This window comes from Cervus canadensis, chromosome 1 (assembly GCF_019320065.1).
Source record: "Cervus canadensis isolate Bull #8, Minnesota chromosome 1, ASM1932006v1, whole genome shotgun sequence".
NCBI classification, from domain to species: Eukaryota; Metazoa; Chordata; class Mammalia; order Artiodactyla; family Cervidae; genus Cervus; species Cervus canadensis.
Window position 1 is genome coordinate 110,015,419 of NC_057386.1, and position 21,119 is coordinate 110,036,537.

The 21,119-nt window shown below is 45.6% G+C and overlaps 1 protein-coding gene and 1 non-coding gene across 11 annotated transcripts in view; both read right to left on the reverse strand.

The window, feature by feature from the left end:
- Positions 1 to 21,119, reverse strand: part of DEPDC5 (DEP domain containing 5, GATOR1 subcomplex subunit) — a 72,582-nt gene that overhangs the window by 44,444 nt on the left and 7,019 nt on the right. For 9 of the 10 annotated variants that reach the window (XM_043435702.1, XM_043435684.1, XM_043435657.1 and 6 more), the window contains exons 5-22: positions 20,652 to 20,737; positions 19,481 to 19,564; positions 18,430 to 18,479; positions 16,924 to 16,993; positions 15,237 to 15,315; positions 14,318 to 14,379; positions 11,113 to 11,182; positions 10,375 to 10,447; positions 8,976 to 9,079; positions 8,615 to 8,689; positions 7,192 to 7,326; positions 6,402 to 6,463; positions 6,190 to 6,263; positions 5,381 to 5,450; positions 5,148 to 5,184; positions 4,303 to 4,423; positions 1,579 to 1,799; positions 189 to 392 (exon numbers count right to left, since the gene is read on the reverse strand). In XM_043435702.1, coding sequence (XP_043291637.1) covers positions 189 to 392; positions 1,579 to 1,799; positions 4,303 to 4,423; positions 5,148 to 5,184; positions 5,381 to 5,450; positions 6,190 to 6,263; positions 6,402 to 6,463; positions 7,192 to 7,326; positions 8,615 to 8,689; positions 8,976 to 9,079; positions 10,375 to 10,447; positions 11,113 to 11,182; positions 14,318 to 14,379; positions 15,237 to 15,315; positions 16,924 to 16,993; positions 18,430 to 18,479; positions 19,481 to 19,564; positions 20,652 to 20,737 — 1,677 coding nt within the window. Of the gene's footprint in view, positions 1 to 188; positions 393 to 1,578; positions 1,800 to 4,302; positions 4,424 to 5,147; positions 5,185 to 5,380; positions 5,451 to 6,189; positions 6,264 to 6,401; positions 6,464 to 7,191; positions 7,327 to 8,614; positions 8,690 to 8,975; positions 9,080 to 10,374; positions 10,448 to 11,112; positions 11,183 to 11,795; positions 11,939 to 14,317; positions 14,380 to 15,236; positions 15,316 to 16,923; positions 16,994 to 18,429; positions 18,480 to 19,480; positions 19,565 to 20,651; positions 20,738 to 21,119 lie in introns of those variants that run through there. The other variant, XM_043435717.1, reaches the window with a different exon arrangement.
- On the reverse strand, positions 10,521 to 10,656 carry LOC122424800. The gene has a single exon (XR_006264539.1). It is a non-coding gene; the product is annotated as a U4 spliceosomal RNA (small nuclear RNA).

A 21,119-nucleotide genomic window follows, 5' to 3' on the forward strand; every position in this document is an offset into this window, starting at 1 on the left:
AAAGACAACAGCACAGAAGGCAGGGGCTCCTCCCGGGAGGCTTAATGCAAGTCAGAAGAACACACGTGACTGTCCCAGCCTCCAGGTGCAGAGAAGGATGGCATCTCTGACTGAGGCCGAGCAGGGACGAGTGCTGGGGGCCAGGACTAGGATTTCCGGGCTCGGGCTCTTTCCCGGGAAAAACGTACCCACAGGGAAAGTGTGCATCCAGCGCCTCCTGTTGGACGTGAGCTTCATGGGCATCCGCGAGGGTGCAAAGGGGTTAATCAGTGCCCGCTGGGGCGTGTACCCCCCGGGGCGGACGTGCAGCATGGACTCTGCGCTGCCCACGTGGAACCGGCCCGGTGCGCTGGAATCCCGCTGTGGTGGCTCCATCATGTTCTCCAGGACGTCTGCCAGTTACCACGGGGACAAGGGGGGAGCAGAGAGAGAAAGCACAGGGTCACAGGGAAAGCAGGACTAGGCAGGAGGTCCTCCGAGGCTGACAAGGACCTTGGAGGGTGTACGTGTTCGGGAACGAGGGAGATGAGTGAAGTGACCAAATTATAAAGAAATGAAATACTGGGTTTGTTTACTTTTTAAACACTTAAGAGAAGGAGGTTCTGGTCCCTAAATTACTAGCCTAGTGAAGCCACACCCAAAGCCGACGGGGAGGACCACACATTGCCTGGATACCCCAGACTCTGAGCTGGATGCAATGACTCCATGGAGCTGTCTCCTCTGGGGTGGGTGTGTTCTGTATACAGGAGGAACAATACATGTAGGTATTTGGTGACCAGAAGGGCGGACCCTGGCAGACAGCCAGTGTGTTTAGTTCACTAGACCCGTTTGATTTTCCTCTGAGGCTCACAAGGAGAGGGCAGTTTCCAGCCCCTCTGCACTGGGGCCGCATAACAGAGCTCCAGTCAGCAGAGCACAGGCGGACGCAACCTGCTCCAGCTGAGGGCCTGGACCACTGACTCTCCATTCACGATCTCCATTCTCCTCTCCCCTGCTGTGGAAACTCTGGAGACCTGTGTTGATGACCATGGCATCCCGGGATAGAAGGAACCCCAGGCTCTAGGTGACTGGGTAGACAGAAACCCCTTCCCACTGATGCAGAGGCCTGGAACATGAATAAGCAATCAATGTGACTGTGTTTAAAACAACAATAATAAGTTCATGGGAGAAAAAATGAGGAAATGAGTGCATCCAGCCTTGACCAGGCATCAAGATGGCATGCTATTTAGACCCAACCTGTCCCACCCAATGGCAGACAGGTCCCTAACGTGAGTGGAACAGAGAGCTGAAACCTACAACCAGATGCCATGGTGAGTGTCCCATGCCCACTAAGCAAACACCCAGGTTAGAAAGTGGGTCCAGGGACTTCCCTGGTGGTCCAGCGGCTAAGACTCTGTGCTCCCAATGCAGGGGGCCTGGAGCCAGTCCCAGGTCAGAGACCTAGACCACACGTGACACAACTAAAAAAGATCCGAACAACGAAGACTGAAGTGCCTGAGTACTGCCACTAACACCTGATGCAGCCAAATAAATAAAGAAACAAAACAGCAAAACGGCTGCCCAGCCCTGCCCTCTGACCTCGAGTGCTGGTGTAGCCCAGGGAGCTGCTGACTTCGTACTGGTGCAGGTGGGGGTGAGGGATCACCAGGATGTTGGCGCTCCTGCCCAGCGAGCTGTCGTCGGAAGCCTGGCTCCTCACCTCCTCTGTGGGCAGCGTCCGGCCGGGCAGCGAAGGGCTGGACGAAACGTCACAGGAGCTGGCGCTCTTCCGGCTGTGACTCTCCCGCTCTCGCACAGACCTGGCAGGCGAGAGACCAAGTCACTGTCTCCAGCCCAGGCTCATGGGAAGACCAGTAATGATAACCCCCGTGGGATCTCTGGGTGGGAGGTGATGCAGGAGGTACTCTGCCCAGAGCAGCTCCGGGAAGAAACAGGGGAGATGAAGGACAGTCCTCCCGTGGCCGGAGTCCTGGGATCACAGCCTTATAGAAGCGATCCCTCAGTCTGACCCCACCTCATCCCACCATCAAGCTCGCATCACGGAGAATGGAGTTTTGACTTGAGGTCATCCAGGAGGAAGCACACAGCACCACCTGAGATGTCTCCTGGCATCAGAAATTGAATCTAAATCTCACTGGGCCTCCAGAGACAATTGCCAGTTTATAGGAGACTCAGAGACGACAGGGCAAGTTAAACATAATCAAGGAAACAAAGAGTCAGAGGAAGAAAAAGCAAGACACTCTACAGTCACAGAAAGGACACAAGATGAAATGCCACATGTGCATCTTCTTCAGATCCCAACTCAAGCAAACTAACCGTAAAAACTGCATTTTTGAGACAATTAGGAAGTCTGGAGAGGGACTGGCTATCAGAGGATATTAGCAATTAGTGTGAATTTTGTTACCAGGAACACAGGTACTATGATCATGTTGGGTTTTGTTTTTTGTTTTTTTAATTCTTATTTGTTAGAGACACACACCGAAATATTTACATGTTAAAAAAAAAAAAGGGTATCTGAGATCTGTTTTAGAATACTCCAGTGAAATTTCAAATGTGGGAGAAGTGATAAAACAAGATTGACAACATGCTGATAACTGTTCATTTCGCTAGTCTCTGAATGTTTCTTTAATAAAAATGAAGAAAAAACACCTGTATGTCCTTATTAAAACATGAAACTCCCTGAGCGGGGAGCCTCTGGAAGTGGCAGGAAGAAGGATCAGAAGGAGAGAAGTCCAATGGAAGCAAAATTTCAGAATTAAAGAGTCAGCAACTGCCCACAGGGCTGCCCCTGTAGTATCAAAGCTATTCTCTCTCCACCTGGAAGAGTTTTAAAGTGAGCTTAAATGGAACCTGAAGATAGATCCCAAGGGCAGACTGCACATTTCATTATTTCAACAATAAATATTTGAGCACCAGCATACGCTCCACCCAGTGGAGGGACAGAGCACCAATTAGGGCACGGTCTATGCCCTCAGGGAACACAGTCTGAGTCTCTGGGACATCAGGTCTTGCCATCTTCGGTCAGAAGAAAGAAAACCAAGCATCTTGGACCCGGAAAGTGTTCTTAGATGCTCAGAAGGAAAGCACCACCAAGCCCTTGGGCAGCATCCATGTGCAGGGAGCTGCTGCTAACAGCACTTACTCTGAGCTCTAAGCACTCTCGGGACCAGACATCAGGATGGGATGAGGGGAATGGACAGAAGCACGTGGCCACGATGAGCCCGCCTGTCATGATGTGAAGAGACGGGAGGTTTTTCTAGCAGTGGTACTGAGTTACAGTACACTTTCCATACTAAGAAATGCAGAAAATAGACTGGCGATGCTTGGTCAACGAGGGGGAAAAAAAAAAAAAGCTAGAACTCTACTTCCCACATTCTAAAAAAAATTTTACACAAATCACTAAGCACAAAAACTAAGACTATAGGGACTTCCCTGGTGGTCCAGGGGTAAGAGCTTCAAGTTTCCATTGCAGGGAGGTGTGTTGTTTGATCCCTGGTGAATCGCATGCCACAATGTGCGGTCAAAAACAGACAGACAAACAAAAACCAAGACTAAAAGAATTAGAAGAAAATACAAAATACACATCTTGGATCTGGGATGGCTTTCTTACACTAGACCCAGAAATGAGTATGTTGGTAAATCTAAACATATCACAGTGGAAAACTACTGTGTGACCCAAATACCAGGGAGCAAATTTCAAACACAAGAGTTAAAAAAAGAAAAGTATCTTGCTCTCTGGGAATAATAAACCTAAAAGAAACTCTGGACACTAGGATCCATCTATTGATCTATCTAACTTGGTGGCTCAGACGATAAAGAATCTGCCTGCAATGCAAGAGACCTGGGTTTGATCCCTGGGTTGGGAAGATCCCCTGGAGAAGGGAATGGCTACCCACTCCATGATTCTTGCTTGGAGAACTCCACGGACAGAGGAGCCTGGTGGGCTACAGTCCATGGGGTTGCAAAGAGTTGGATACAACTGAGTAACTAACACACTTTCACTTTATCTATTAGTGGCTGCTCAGTGAAATGAAGATTCTAGAATTCAATTGTTCCTCTTGGTTAGAAAAAGCAGGATGCTCTCCTTATTTGGGAACACTTCATCATAACAAACATAGCTAACCAAACAGCTAGGCCAGAGAACGGGAAAACAGATTCCCTAATGATGTATATACTATGGCTTCCATTTGGCTAATTTTAATTTAAGATATTTTCAAGGTTGCTCTCATGTAGGTCCCTCTGGGGCCTCAGGTTTTCCTAATTAGTTTCTACATCCACCCCAAAGCACATCTGGCAGAGAACCTGCAGGTGGCGAGGCGCTGAGCCCGGGAGGGACCCGGGAGCCTGAAGACTTGTGCGTCGTAAGCATCGTAATCCACCTGGATGGGAAGGGCGTTCTCGGATTCTTTGGGGGTCCCGAGAGCTGAAACACATGAATAATATCAACTGTCATCAAAACACACTTCAACAAGAGGCCTTCGGATGGTCTTCATCAAAATCTGCAAGGTATAGGTCATCATCAGCATCTTCCCATGGAAAAAAATGAGATAATAACCCATGATCAGGTTGCAAAGATTAAATGATTTTTGCATCAAAACGATAGAGAAATTACTATTTACAAGCACCAAGTAAAGGCCAGATGATGGCACCATTTCCTTCTGTGATACCACTGTTGAAAAACAGCATTTTAGCAGGATGTGGGGGTTGGGTGGGAGGGAGGCTCAAGAGGGAAGGGATATACGTATGCACGTAGGTGATTCACACTGTTGCACAGCAGGAACTAACAAGGCATTGTGAAGCAATTATACTCCAATTAAAAGAATAAAAAAGCAATCATAAAAAGTAGCACCTTAATGTATATATTTAGTCCTTTAAAACTTTTCACCCGATTCCTATAACCAACCTATGGAAAACAAACACAAGATTTTGAAAAAAAAAAAAAAAACAAAGTTTTGTTATCACCCACTTTGCAGTGGGTAATAGGACAAAAACATATGCAGTCATCAAGGGACCTTCCAAAGGTCACACAAGGGGAATTCAGGTCCCAAACTTGGCCATGAACTTTTTACGCAACCTCACAAAAACCTGTTGCCATGGGTCAGCTGACTCTTCCTAAAAGTGATGAAAGAAGGAAAAAAAATACTCACATGTATCACGGCCGTTTTTTGCTTTCTCAGAGGTGGGCTGTAAAGTTAAACAGATAGTTAATCACTCCTGGAATTTGCCGTGGTGTTTATTTATTTAATGCAGAAGACTATAAAATCTTAAAACGAATTTCTCAATTGCTATTCATGACCACTGGGAAACAGGGAGTAACTTAGGGCCAAAATAACATTATCAGTGACAGTCCCCAAAGGCTCTGCTGGTCAGTGAAACCTACCTTCTTTCCTGCCAGTTTAATTCGTGGAGTGAAACTATTACAAAAGAGCTGGCTTTTGGATGTGTAGAAACTGTGAAAGAAACAGACAGGGTCACTCATCTAAACCCCTTTCATTTTATTTTTAATTAAAAAAAAATTTTTGACGGTGCCACACGGCATGCGGGATCTTACTTCCCCTATCAAGGATCAAACCCACGCTCCGTGCAGTGGAAGTGCAGGGTCTGAACCACCAAACCACCAGAGAAGTCCTCAAACCCCTTTCATTCTAAACCTCCAGACACAGCTGGAATCCCAGCCATTGATCAGCCCTCCTAGGAATGCTCACTCAGGCCTCACTGATCTTTCCAATTCTAACTTTCCTTTGTAATTACTAGGAAACATTGATTACGTTTTAAATTATTGTTCTATTCCTTTTCCCCATAAATTGTCTCATGTGTGGTTTAGAACCCCCTCCTTGAGCTGAAATCAGTAGGAACACTGAAGCCAGGTCTCAGTGAAGAGGAGACCTAGGGAGCTTCCTACAAATAGAGGGGCCCAGGCCCAGCATCAGTCACCTGTGGGCTGTGGGAGTCGGGAACTGATGTGGAAAGAAGTCCTTCAAACTTGGTCTTATGCTTTTCACCACAGACTGTAATTATGTCATGGCCATGGCTTTGCATGTAGACAGGTTTGAAGCAAATGTTACAACTTAAGTTTCCACACTTTCTTGACAAAAGATTTTATATTAAGAGCTCAACAGGCTTGAAGAAAAAATGGCAAGGGAGCTAACAGAATCCCTGATCACCTACGGTGAATCTGCTCTCGCTCACCTGTGGTTTATCCAGTGAGGGATGTTGTAGTCATCGCCCAGACGGGAGTCATGAGGGGCACTCCGATTGTGCAGCTGAAAGGGAACAGAGCATGGACCAGGTAAGCTGGGAAGCAGGTGGGACCCGGAGCCGCCCAGCTTCTCCAATTCTAACTATTTCAGACCACCCTGCACTGGAGCCTGGCTTTTAGCAAGCAGGGCGAAATCAATCACCTTGAACAACGGGACCGCGTGCAGCGGCTGCTCCCCCATGCACACCAGGTCCACACCGATTCCTAAGGAACAAAAGGGAGAGTTGGGAGGTGCGTGTGATTTAAGTGGGGTCAGGGTTCAAGACACAGCTGACTTATCAGCACTGCCCAAGGCAGGTAAGAAGGAAATAGGTGCATTCCATCTTTCTAACCTTCACCAAGTCCCACTGCACCTGCCACTAATCAGCACCTGACAATCCGCCTCTGACGGCCTTGCGGGTCGTGATCTGTCAAGCAGACCACCATGTAGCCATGAGCACAGTTTCAAGGCCAGAGAGGAAAGGGAACCCTGCCAGCTCAGTAAAAAGCAAAACAATTCCATCAGTTCAGAGTCTCTTTACTGGCCATCGGGACTCATGTTCCCAACTGTGCCTTGCTGTTGGAACACAAATCCAGCTGGGGAAGGGGCGCAGGCTGGGGACATCACGGAGGGAGTACCAGGCGATGCTGTGGCGCTCCCCAGGACGGGCCGATGGGCACTGGATCCTGGAAACAACCCCCAAAGGCGTTCTCCAGCGTCAAGTGTGTTTGGGAGACTCAGAGTGCCAGTTCTGTCCTTTAGAGGCAAACAGACCCTCTGACACCGTCACCTGGCGATGAGGAACTGTGCCTGACTGCGTTCCCAAGCTGACTGACCATGGAACTCTTTTTGTCACCTGAGGTTACTCAGGTCCCCGGTCCCGATACTCAGAGCCCTAAGGCTAAGCCAGGCTATAAACACAGGACGCAGGGCAGCGCCCCGGGAGCATTACCGTTATCTATCATCCGCTGCTTGGTCAGGATCATGAGCAGCCGGTCCACTTCGAACACGCCCACCCCGGGTGTGATCACCACCGACATCTGCCCGGTTCGGTCAAAGTTGCGGTTGATATAGTGCTTGTCAAACACTTGAAACAGAGCAAAAAGTCCTCCCATGAAGATGCTACAGCGTCTCAGAAACCAGCCAATGGCAAGCGTTCCTGTGCTCTCGGACCCGCTTCGTCCATGTCCATGTCCCTATCAGAACGACTGCCACCTCCTGGCCTGAACTCACGACTGTCCTTCCCCTTCAATGTCCTGTCACCTTTGTTAATCCCCCTCTTCAAGGGTGTATACCTCGTCTGTGCAGCCTTGTGTGAGAAGTGAAAGTGTTAGTCGCTCAGTCGTGTCCAACGCTTTATGACCCCGTGGACCATAGCCCGCCAGGTTCCTCTGTCCATGGGGTTTCCCAGATAAGAATACTGGAGTGGGTTGCCATTTTCTCCTCCAGGGGCTCTTTCTGACCCAGGGATAGAACCCATGTCCCCTGCATTGCAGGCAGATTCTTTACTGTCTGAGACACCATGCCCAAATTTCATGTGGTTAATTTAAACCATCCATAAATGGATCTGTATTGCAACTTAGAAGAACCAAATATTAATTAAGACAGTATTCTCTGCTAAATGCTACATGGCAGCCTGGATGGGCGGGGAGTTTGGGGGAGAATGTGTATGTATGGCTGAGCTCTTCCGCTATACATCATGCTATTAACAACAGTTCCTCTTTGGGAAGGATCTGACAGTGGAGGCAGAGGGGATATTTTTATTTTACTTGAAGTACTTTTCTAGTATTTGAATTCTAGGAACATGGGTTCCTTCTGTGATTTTTTAAAAAAAAGCAGATATAAAAAAAATTACCTAGAAGCAGTTAAGGGATGGAGTAGAAAATAGTAAGAACACAGTTTTTAGGAAAATAAACGACCCAAGGAGAATTGCCTACAGCTCTTCACCCTTGGGTCAGTGTGAGACAAGCAAGTCAACTGCCAACAGAAGCCCCAGGACCTACATGGTGGCCATTAAATCCATCTAATCAGGACTTCCCTGGCAGTCCAGTGGTTAAGAACTGGCCTTTCAATGCAGGGGACATGGGTTCGATCCCTGGTGGGGGAACTAATATCCCAGAGGCCATGGAGCAACTAAGCACCGCCACAAAAGATCCTGCGTGATGCAATGAAGATCCTGCATGCTGCAACTATGAGCCGAAGGAGCCAAATACATGAATATATAGTTTGTAAAGTTACTGCTTTCAGTTAACCTGGGGGTTAGGTAGCTGGGGGCATCATCAGCTCAGCCTGGGTCTCTGCACATCAATAAAGAGAGGTTCACGGTCACGTGGTCAGCGAAATGCCCACAGACTGTGGCTGGCACCCTTACTCACCGTTGAAGGACAGGTTGATGGCCTCTAGGTAATTTCCTTGTGCTGAGGTAGAATTGTCTCCTTGAGGAAAGCCCTCTGAAGCAAAAGACACAGAGAAGGAACATCATCTCATGAAAGGTGGACTCGCAAGGAACAAGCGGAAGGTGCCTGGCTCCACAGGGCCCCCACCCTGCAGAAGGGACATGACTGAACTTACTGCACGCGCAATGACCAGCGGGACCCCCAACCCGAAACAGACACCTGGCCAGAAGCAGAAGCCACACTCCGCGCTGGAAGGGAGGCAAGCAGGAACCTCTGCGTCCCCCAGCCTCCACCCGACACCCCTCTCCCACCACGCCGCCCGGCACGTTAAGTGCAGTACCTGCCTGTTCCAGCCGCACCAGCACCGGGTACTGGATGAAGAGCTTTTTGATGGTCACGAGGAGTGAGGTCCACTCTTCCCTCCTCTCGTTCTGCACCACCACCCTGAAAGGAGCGCCATGGCGAGGTGGGGACTAAGCAGCGATGACACGCGGGACGTCGGGTCCCTTACAGGGTTTCACGGAAAGGGGAGGAGGGACTCCTGGAGCTGGGGTCATTTACCACACAACCATACATGATGAAGTCACACGTGTTTAACAGACATGAGCAGACTGGACCCCTCTAATGGTTCGGTGGTTAAGAATCCACCTGCCAATGCAGGGGACAAGGGTTTGATCCCCGGTCCGAGAAAACTCCCTATGCTGCTGGGCAACGAAGCCTGCTGCCACGAAAAAGAGTCGCCCCCACGGGATACAACTAGAGAAAGACTGAATACAGCAACAAAGACTCAGCACAGCCAGCGACAATTAAAACGCTCTAAAAAACAGCAGACTTGAGAGGAGGATGTAGAGACTTCCCACGTATTCCCTCCCCTAACACGTGTTTTGTACTCCCCTCCCCAGACTATGGTCAATACTCCTCATTGGAGTGGGGCATTTGTTGCAATTCCTAAACCTACAGGGACACATCATCATCGGAAAGTCCCCTTATTTTTTAGGAACAAAATGCTTTCGTATCTGTCATTTGCTCTAAAGTAAAATTTAACACACACACACACACACACACACAAAACACAGGTGAAGCAAACATGGAATGATATTAACTGTTTAATCCAGGAACTAGGGGTATGGGTTCATTATATTTAGTTCATTCTTCTTTTCTGCAAGAATTTGAAATTTTTCACAATAAAAAGTTTGGGAAGTTCAAAAGCAATGTGATATCCTAAACTGGATCCTGGAATAAAAAAAGGTGCATAAGTGGAAAAACTGATGAACTCTGAGAAAAGTCTGAGATCTAGTTCATAGCAATGTACCAGTGTGGGGCTTCCCAGGTAGCTCAGTGGTAAAGAATCCACCTGCCAAGCAGGAGATGGGGGTTCGATCCCTGGGTTGAGAAGGTCCCCTGCAGAAGGAAATGGCAACCCACTCCAGTCCTCTTTCTAGAGAATCCCATGGACGGAGGAGCCTGGTGGGCTACAGTACATGGGGTCGCAAAAGAGCCAGACAAGACTGAAGCGATTGAGCACACACCAGTGCTCATCTCCGAGTTCTAACAGATGCATCTTGGTGAGGAAATGCTCAGAGGCAACTGTGTAAAGGGTATATGGAGCTCTCTGTGCTAGCTTTGCTACTTCTCTGCAAGCCTAAAATTATTCCAAAGTCAAAAGGGTAATTTTTTAAGTCAGATAAGAAACAACCAAGGAGGAAAAAAGGCAAAAAAGGCAGAGCACCCAAACATACTTGTAAAAGTCTTCATAGAATCGCCCCTTGTGATCCTGCCTAATTGAGGCTCGGTTTATTTCAGGAAATTCATCTGAAATAGAGAAAACAACATACGCAGATCAGATTGAAGAGAGAAATTCAGCTTCTCTGCTCCCCCTTCTGGATTGGAGATCTACATCACACAAACACACACAAAAGATAACTATATTTCTAATAAGTTGGGAAAAGTTTTCAATTAGCAATAATGGCGCCTCAGATAAATAAACCTCATGGGCTACGATACTGCGACTGTGCAAAACTAGCTTGGTTTTAAGATGGATCGCAGCCCAGAAACTTCTTGCATTGGCTAATGGACTGAGTCATTTTCTCCTCTATCCTATCTTTTAACAGAAAAATTGGGAGAGATGGAGCAGGAGAGAAAAAATGATACAGAGTGAATCAGGATGGATGTGTGGAAAGCTTAATAAAAAAACAACTTTAGGAACAGTTAGAGGTTGGGATGGACATGTACACCCTGCTATACTTGAAATGGATAACCCACAAGGACCTACTATGTAGCACAAGGAACTCTGCTAAATGTCATGTAGCAACATGGATAGGAGGGGATTTGGGGAAAGAATGGATACATGTATATGTATGGCTGAGTCCCTTCACTGTTCAGTTGAAACTATCACAACATTGTTAATTAGCTATACCCCAATACAAAATAAAAAGTTAAAAAAAAAATATAACTTTGTAAGAGAAAGAGTTACTCACCAAGAGATTTTGCATCATAAAAAGTCCTAGAAAACAGGACCACTGTCACTTCATGACTGCAGTTCTTCTCCTAGGCATGAATAGAGAAAAAGAGGGCTCAAGTTTAATCCATTTACTTCACCATGAAGCAGCTTGTGTGAACATAGCAGTCTCAGCTCTGGAAGGCTTGGAGGCTCAGGTATTGGGTGACCTCCTATAACTGTAGGCTGCATAATACAGCGGACAGATTGTTAGGCTGACTCGTGGCTCTGAAACTGACCACTACATGACCTTGGGCAAGTTATCTGAAGTCACTGCAAATCACTGGATTTCCCCGGTGGTCCAGTGGTTAAGACTCCACGCTTCCACTGCAGGGGGCATGGCTTCCATCCCTGATTGTGGAACTAAGGTCCTGCATGCTACACAGTGCAGCCAAAACAAACAGACAAACAAAAAACTGCAAATCATCAATAAGGTGGGGGTGCTGTCTCCTTGCTGTGGTGTGAACAGACCAGCCCACTGTCAGAGGATCCTGGTATTTATACCTGGTGTTTTTTAACCTTTTCAGGACTGTGGTTTAGAGAAGAACAGAACCTAGGGTAGTGGGATGCCAGAACCAGACACTCCCACCTACTTCCAGGGTCACAGGATGGGGACTGGATGCTGCTTGAGATGCAGGGGTTGAAATTAAGGCAGAGAATTACCTTTGGACTGGGATGGGGATGAGTGAGAATAAACATTTCCATGCAGTCGGGAGTTCAATGTTCTAGAAGTAGGGTGTTTACAGATGGCATGAAATTTGGCCTGCACCAGGGAGTCAGCAAGCTCAGTATCAGTTCCTCCTGGTCTTTGAAAACAGAAACCCACACTAACCAACCTAGACTTGAACTCAGCCTACTGATTGCACAATTCAGCAGTCATCATATAAGGAAGACAACGTAACGCACATCACACATCACCTTACGTTCTTCACAGCTATCTCTCGGGTAGACAGAAACGCCTAAATACAAGCCACAGGACCAAGGGCACACTTTCACTAGCCACCAACTCTTTTATTGGACATCTAGCACTCCAAATGCAGCTTCAAACTCATCTGATTGGGGTGCAAGTTTTAGACAGGAAAAATGCCTGACAGCGGGCTGGCGTGGGCATGCGAGCTTCTCAACCCATGTATGACGGAGGAGGTGATGTACAATGGGGCTGACGTGGCTCAGGATTATAGAAACACAGACAGGATGGCCTGGGGGTTACAATCCCAGGAGAGCACTGGGGGAAAGGATGGAATAGGATTAGAATTCTTATTCTGCTTTCGTAGGCTATTGATCCCAGGCAAGGTACCTAACCTCTTTCAGCTGTACCTTCCCTATCTGTGTAAGACTGACAAGAGGATTCAGTGGGATAATGTAGGTAAAACACTCATAACAACTTCTGGCGGCAGTGGTGGTTGTTTAGTCACTCAGTTGTGTCCAACTCTGTGCAACCCCATGGACTGTAGCCCACCAGGCTCCTCTGTCCATGGGATTTCCCAGGAAAGAATACTGGAGAAGGTTGCCGTTTCCTTCTCCAGGAGATCTTCCCGACTCAGGGGATCAAACTCATGTCTTCTCCACTGTAGTCCGATTCTTTACCGTCTGAGCCACCAGGGAAGCCCTTGCGTAGTATTGCTATCTTAACAATATTAAGTCCTCTAATCTATGAACATGAGATGTTTTTCACTGATTTGGGTCTTTCCTTGAGCAAAGTTCTGTAGATTTTAGTGTACAAACCTTGCATCTTCTTGGGTAAATTATTGCATAGTGTTTTATTTCTCTGCTGCTGCTAAGTCGCTTTAGCCGTGTCCGACTCTGTGCGACCCCATAGACGGCAGACCGCCAGGCTCCCCCGTCCCTGGGATTCTCCAGGCAAGAACACTAGAGGGGGTTGCCATTTCCTTCTCCAATGCATGAAAGTGAAAAGTGAAAGTGAAGTTGCTCACTTCTGTCCGACTCTTAGCGACCCCATGGACTGCAGCCTACCAGGCTCCTCCATCCATGGGATTTTTCCAGGCAAGAATACTGGAGTGGGGTGCCATTGCCTTCTCCATTATTTCTCTGATACTCTCGTAAATGGAATTTTTATTTCTCTTTAAAATTTTTAACTCCTTGTTTTAATTTCCTGTTCAGATTGTTCATTGTTGATGAAATACAAATGATCTGTGTGCTGATTTTGCAACTCTGCTAAATTTGTTCATTAGCTCTGTTGTTTTTTTTAATGGACTTGGGGGGGTTTTCTACATAGAGGATGTCACCTGTGAGGAAAGATAGTTTTACTTCTTCTCTTCCAATATGGATGCCTTCTTTTTCTTTCTTTCTTTTCTTGGCCGAGTGGCTCTGGCTAGAATTCCCAGTACAACACTGATTGTTGTTGTTCAGTCCCTGAGTCGTGTCTGACTCTTTGGGACACAATGGACCGCAGCACACCAGGCTTCCCTGTCCTTCACTGTTTCCCAGAGTCTGCTCAGAATCATGTCCACTGAGTCAGTGAGGCTATCTAACCATCTCATCCTCTGCCGACTTCTCCTCTTGCCTTCCATCTTTCCCAGCATCAGGGTCTCTTCCAATGAGTTGGTTCTTCACATCAGGTAGCCAAAGTATTCGAGCTTCAGCTTCGGCATCAGTCTTTCCAGTGAATATTTAGGATTGATTTCCTTTAGGATTGACTGGTTTGCTCTCCTTGCTGTCCAAGGGACTCTCAAGAGTCTTCTCCAACACCACAATTTGAAAGCATCAATTCTTTGGCACTCAGCCTTCTTCATAGCCCAACTCTCACATCTGTACATGACTACTGGAAAAACCATACCTTTGACTCTACTGATATCTGTCAGCAAAGTGATGTCTCTGTCTGGGTTTGTCATAGCTTTCCTTCCCAGGAGCGAGCATCTTTTAATTTCATGGCTGCAGTCACCATCTGCAGTGAATACTGGTGGTGAAAGCAAGCATCCTTATTTTGTTCCTGAACTTAAGGGGGAAAGTTTTCAGTCTCTTACCACTGAGTTTGATGTTAGGTCTGGGTTCCTCACAAGTACACTTCACAATGTTGAAGTGATTAAGGTAATTTAAATCTACAGTCTCATCAATCAGACTTTAGCTCTGGTGCCTCCATTAAATGCAGATTAATAGAAATTGTTTTTAAAATCTGCACTGAATGATGTTTATACAGCAAGACTTGGTGATGAGAAGAAACATACCTTCCACTTGGTGAAGAGATCAGCAAGGAAACCATTCACAGCTTTCTCAAAATACAGATCCCCTGAAAAGAAACAATAGGAAGAAGGTGAGAATTCTCTTTATTTCTGGCTTACAATTTCTTCCCTCAGTAAAGTAATAGGAACAGGACCAGTCAAAGAGAAGGTGGGTACTGCTCTATCCTAAGAGTGGTTTCGACCTAGACTTTCTATTGAGCCAAATTTAATATTTACCTCACTCAGTAAGAGGTCATGGGTTCAAGGTAAAACACAAGATTGAAAAAGTTTTGATGCTTGAAAAAGGGTGTCTCTTCAAAATGAGAGAACCATCTAAAGTATTCTCATAGTGATGCTTCGTGTTTGTTCGAAGGTAATCTGGTAGACCCTGGGCAGTCACTAAATTATCACTTGCAGTTTCTGCTGTTCTTGAGAAAACCCTTGATGACCTACATGAAAAATTAATATGTAGTTTTGCTAAACACAAGTTAGAACTGCTTGAAACATGAGGCTGGTGTGTTGGGCACAGCACCCACACCTCACAGCAGCTTTATCATACTCGACTTATGGTAATTCTAATAAAATGAGACAAACCTGGTGATTTCTGTGAGTGATAGAACATGAAATGAAAGTTATCAAAGCAGCTGCTGGTTCCTGGCCATAAAGTCACTACCTCTATGACTTTTGATTCTGTACTTATAGAATAATTGAAGATCTGAGAAGACAGACTTTTCATTAATGCTTTACTACACTTCATGCAATTCACCGCATATATAAAATGTACATTTATTTTTAACATTTGAGGATTTCTAAAGATTCAGGACATATCTTCAGAGAACGTTCAGAGATTACTGTAAATGATACCAATTTGAAGGAAACCAGAAACCTCCCCATTAGCATTACAACCCACACTTAGGAACAGTACCATAAATATCAAAATCCCACATTTCACAGCTCATCTGAATAAATATGTAAACCATAGCCGACGTAGAACGGAACACCACCTGCAACAAAAAAAAAAACATAATTGCATTAAAAAGCAATGATGGGTAGAATTTCAGTTCCACAAAATGAAAAAGTTCTGGAGATTTGTTTCAGAATGATGTGAATATACTCAACACTGCTGAACTGTACATTTAAAAATGGTTAAGGGAGTTCCCTGGCGATCCGGTGATTAGGACTCCACCCTTCCACTTCAAGGAGCATGGGTTTCGACCCCTGATGGGGAAACTATAGACTATATGCCTTGCAGTGTAGCCAAGACAAAAAGAAAAAAAGGGGTGAATTGCTATAAAACTGGGGGAAAGATCACTGTAAAATACCAATGCATGTCCACTAGAGTGGCAAAAACTTTCAAACTTTAAAACTGGGTACTGGAGAAAGTAAAAAACAGGAGGTTTTATATATGGGTACTAGGAGTATAAATTGTTCTGAAGAATTTGAAAGATAATTTGACATTATCTTACAGAGCAGAACCTATGACATAACAAATACACTCCTAATCGGGGATTTAAGATATAGTGAGTACAAACAAGACAGCTAAAAGAGAGAGTGAGAGGGAGGAAGGGGGAGAATACATTTTCATTCCTCTTTAATAAAACTCAAAAGTAAGCAAAACGAGTAATACACTGCTTAGGGTAAAACATATATGTATCGTCACTATATAAATAAGCAAATCACAAAAATAATTTTTTGTAAGACAGAGTGGTTATCTCTCAAAATTGCCCCAAGTCCTCAACTATCTTGCCTGCCCAGGGGACATCTGGTGGTGGCTGGTGACATTTCTGGAGGTTATGACTTGCAGAGGGTGGGGACAGGGGTGGGAGCTACTGGCATTTACTGAGTGGAAGCCAGGGACCCTGACCCGCCCACAGCGCCCGGTACAGCCCCCCACAACACTACTGCCCTTTTGGGCCAGGTGATTCTCTTTCTGGAGGGCTGTGCTTCATGCCGTAACAGGTTGAGCAAAATCCTCCACACAACCCCAGTTGTGACAAACAAAGATGTCTCCAGACTTTGCGAAGAGACCCCTGGGGAGACATAATCACCCTGGGGTTGAGAACCACTGCTCTCAAGGGAGGCTGTGGGTGGGAACACGGAAGAGCAGACAGGTGCTTTCGCCAGCGTGGGGAAAGCACCCTGTGCTCTGGAGCCCTGGGGCCACAACTGCTGAGCCCTAATTCCCACCAGCGTGGGGAACGCTCATGGGTGCTCAGCTTGGAATTTCCCAACTGTACCAGAGTCACAGGAGGAGATTCCTTGGCAAAGGTCTTTCTCCGGGTTTACCAACACAATCTTCTACTGAGCTTAACTTTTGCTGTGTATTAATGGGCACAGAAGTCTGTGCCCTAGACACTCCTTTCTTACGTCTGATATTAAACAAAAGAAAACAAAGATCACCCCCAAACCAGAGAGATCAGACTGTAAAACCCTAGTATTTCAGGAGTCCCTGCTTTATTACAGTATTATTCCAGTTGGGCAGATGGTAGCTTGGTCACGAGCTTGATCATGAGATCAGGTTTTTACTAGTTTCTGTTTTGTTTTTGATTTCACGACTTACAGACATCACAACATGGGGAAACAAATCCAAAAAAGCATCGTATCAACCTCACCCTGGTATCTTCGCTGATATAACCACACATGACCTTCTCATTCTTGACCCAGAGCTCACCAGCCTGTGCCCTGAAAGGAGACGCACACGCATTATTACGAGTCCTACATAAACCAAGAAATGGAGGAGCCTTCAGGGTAGCTTCCTCTGCTCTGTCATTGTGACCCAAATGACCTGGTCAGTTACAGATTTCCAGAGTGCCACGAACACAACACAAAGAATTTTCAGCGTACACTGAATTTGTACAATAGGAGCTCTTGATTTGGGGGTCCAAAGACAACCTCTGAATCTGAGGAAGGGCTTTGGGGAACCCACAAACCCTCTAAATGATGTAATCTTTCCTAAGCACAGAACTGTACACTTTGTCAAATCTCAAAAGGGTCCATGTCACAAAAACCGTTAAAAAGCACTGATGAACAAATCTGCTAATCCAAGCTTTGAGATAATGAGTTTCAACAAAAACAAGATCCACTGCAATATCACAAGTAGACAAAAAGTATAAAGGCACGGGGTCCCTACTCAATGGAGGCCATCTTTTCTTGGACAAGCCATGCAGCATGGGGATCTAAGTTCCCCAACCAAGGATCAAACTTATGCCCCCTGCACTGGGAGCACAGTCTTAACTACTGGACTACCAGGGAAGTCCCAGTGGAAGCCACTTCACTGAAAAATTTTCATGTCAGTATCAAGTAATATGATATCTTCTGCCCCCGCATCTTTTCTATTACTCATTTTTGTTTATTTTTCAGTCATTGTCGTGAGATTAAGCTATTGCTTTTTTTTCTTTTTTGGCTATGCTGGGTCTTTGTTGCTGCATGGGCTTTTCTCTATTTGCATCAAGCAGGAGCTGCTCTCTGGTTGTGGCATGTGGGCCTCTAATTGCAGTGGCTTCTCTTGTTGCCGAGCACAGGCTCTATGACGAGTGGGCTTCAGTAGTTGCGGCTCCTGGGCTCCAGAGCACAGGCTTGGCAGTCGCGTTGCATGGGCTTAGTTGCTTGGTGGCATGTGGGATTTTTCCGGACCAGGGATTACACCTGTGTCTCTTGCATTGGTAGGCAGATTCTTTACCACTGAGCCACCAGGGAAGCCCTCCTCTTGCTTCTTTATGCTGTTTTTCAAATTGGCTACAATGAACAAACACTGTATATAAAAATACTTAGCACACGCCTGATACACAGCGTGTGCTGAACAAGTGGGGCTCAACAGTGCTAATTCCACAACCAGGACATGTGTGTTGAGACTGGTCACCACATAGTCAGAGCTCAAGTCAGAGAGAAGGTTCCAGAAGATCCTCTGCAGTTGGGCAGATCGAGCAGAAAAACACCCAAATTGGACATTCCAATGGGCTTTAAGTGTGCCTAGCAAACATATCTATTCGCTCCTGGACCTACTGTGTATTTTATCATATGGATATCCACACGCCTCAAAGGCTGTATGTAAAACAGTTGCTGCGCTGGATCCTGCTCCTGTTTACAAGCTGATGAATCAAGAGTGACACAGGAGTTACCTGATGCCTGCAAATTCCACCTTCTGAGTGATATAGGCACATGTGCTGACCTAAGTGGAGAGAGAGAGAGATTCAACAACACATCGAGGCCATAAAAGGTCACAAAGAAAGTCTCCTGGCTTTCTAATCTCTTCTAACAACCCGATATTCAATTAACATGGGAGCAATAGATTTATCCCACAGGGAAACCTGCTGGAGCGGGTATAACAGTAGGTTCTTAAGGGCTTGGCAGGTACAGACAATAGTAAAGACTGGGTGGATAGTAAGGGGCCAGCTTCAGTAGTACGCTTGTCATAGATGCTCACATATGCACCTATTATTTACACATAGAACATCTACTTCTCATTTTAGAAAATGGAACCTTCTCCCACCAAATAAAAAATAAGCAAAGACATCGCTGTCTAAAAATATACAGTGTGGACATTTTACTTAGGATTTGCTGTTCCATAATTGCCAAAGAGTCCAAAAGGAGAAGTTTCCGCACCAGCTTGCAATTCTGATGAACTGATCATGTTCAGTGGAAAATGCCAATTGAAAATAAATAAACAAGGAAAAATGGGAGGAGGGGAAAGTGAAAAGCAGCCTAACCTGGAAGCAACAAGATCTGGGTTCCAGCCTAGTGTCAACTGTTTACTGGCTTTCTTGTCGTGGGAACTCACTCAACCCCTCTATCTCAGTTTTCATAGATATAAATTCGGGGTAATAAATGTCTATCCACAGGAGGAGACATGCGGAGCAAACGAAATCAGGTGAAAACTTGCAAATCAAAGTCCCATTTAAATGTAAAATCATATTATACTTTCCCATTCAGACCAAAAAATGCAGAGTAAAACTCTGTGACAATAGACAAGCAAAACAAAGCATTAAGAAAAACATGAAAGGAGAATGGAAGGAGACAGACAACATGTCTACAATAGTTGTCTGTGATGCTGGAATCAGAAATGATTTTATACTCTTCTGACTAGATATAAATCTTCCCAGTGACATGGATTATTAACATAAGAGAAAAAGTAATAGACTTTAAAACAAAAAAAAAAAAGTCACATCTTACCAAACTTTTCTTTAGTCGCCACATATCCCCACGGCCAATATATTGATCCTTAAAGGTTAATTCCACAAGGTCAAGGGTCACATCCTAAAAAGGATAATCAGATGTATGTCTCTGCATTACTCTGCCAGGCCTTACAGTTGTAAGATACTGCTCACTCACCACAATGAAACTGTTTGACAAAAAGACAACCACTGAAGACCATTCAGTAGCGAAAGTGAAAAGTTAAAGTCACTCAGCCGTGTCCGACTCTTTGTGACCCCATGGACTATACAGTTCATGGAATTCTCCAGGCCAGAATTCTGGAGTAGGTAGGTAGAGCCTTCCCTTCTCCACGCATTTTCCCAGCCCAGGGATCGAACCCAGGTCTCCCGCATTGCAGGCAGATTCTTTACCAGCTGAGCCACAAGGGAAGCCCGTTCAGTAGCGGAACCCCGACAAATAGAATTTTATCCTGCGTGAGAAGGCTTTTGAGGACAGGGAAGTGTCCAACAGATATGACAGCCACTGTACAATGGTCAAGTGCAAAGCATACCAGAGTAGAGAGTCAGTGTTTTAGTTTTGATTTTGGTACACAAACATGACACTGAGCTGTGGGCTTTATTTCCCTAGATAATATCAATCATGTCTTTTGGACAATGATTTTTACCTCTTAATTTTATAGCATCATTGCTCCAAGTGAAATGAGAACACAGAAAGAAATTTTAGTATTTTTATAGAAAATTTTGTATTTAGCTTCACAAACATACATATATGTACAGAACCTTTATAGGACAAGCTTTTTAAAAAGGAGAACTTTAAATACAATGTACATTCTGCCCATAATCTAAATGACCTATGCATGACCACATATTTAACAGTCTAACACTATACTTGGTGTGTTAGTTGTTCCACCATGTTTCATTCTTTGCAACGCCATGGACGGTAGCCCACCAGGCTCTTCTGTCTCTGGAATTCTCCAGGCAAGAATACTGGAGTGGGTAGCCATTCCCTTCTCCAGTGGATCTTCCCAAAGGAGAGACTGAACCCAGGTCTCCTGCTTTACAGGTGAGTTCTTTACTGTCTGAGCCACCAGGGAAGCCCTAAGTAACTCATGATTTCCTTAGAGACCTAATGTTGAGGAAGGGCATTAATCATTCCCCATAAGATATTCAAATCCAGAATAAAGACACACCTTAGGGTCTACAACATTCACATACACATCCTGATAAGGTCTTAGCCGGAACACCTGAGTCACCGTCTGGTCCACACTGATAGTTTCTGAAACAGAGAAGAAATCTGGATCAGATAACACATTCTGAAAAACCAGGTAAATACATTCTAATCTATAAAAGGCTTCCGAGGTGGCTCAGTGGTAAAGAATCTGCCTGCCACTGCAGGAGAAGCAGGAGATGTGGGTTCGATCCCTGGGTCGGGAAGATCCCCTGGAGAAGGAAATGGCAACCCACTCCAGTATTCTTCCCTAGAAAATTCATGGGCAAAGGAGACTGACAGGCTGCAGTCCATGGGGTCACAAAGAATGAGATACGACCGAGGGCATGTGTGTGCATGTGTGCATGGGCACACACACACACAATCTATAAATACCCAAACATGCAACAAACAACACAACTGATCCTTTGCTAAGGGCAAGACATGTTCT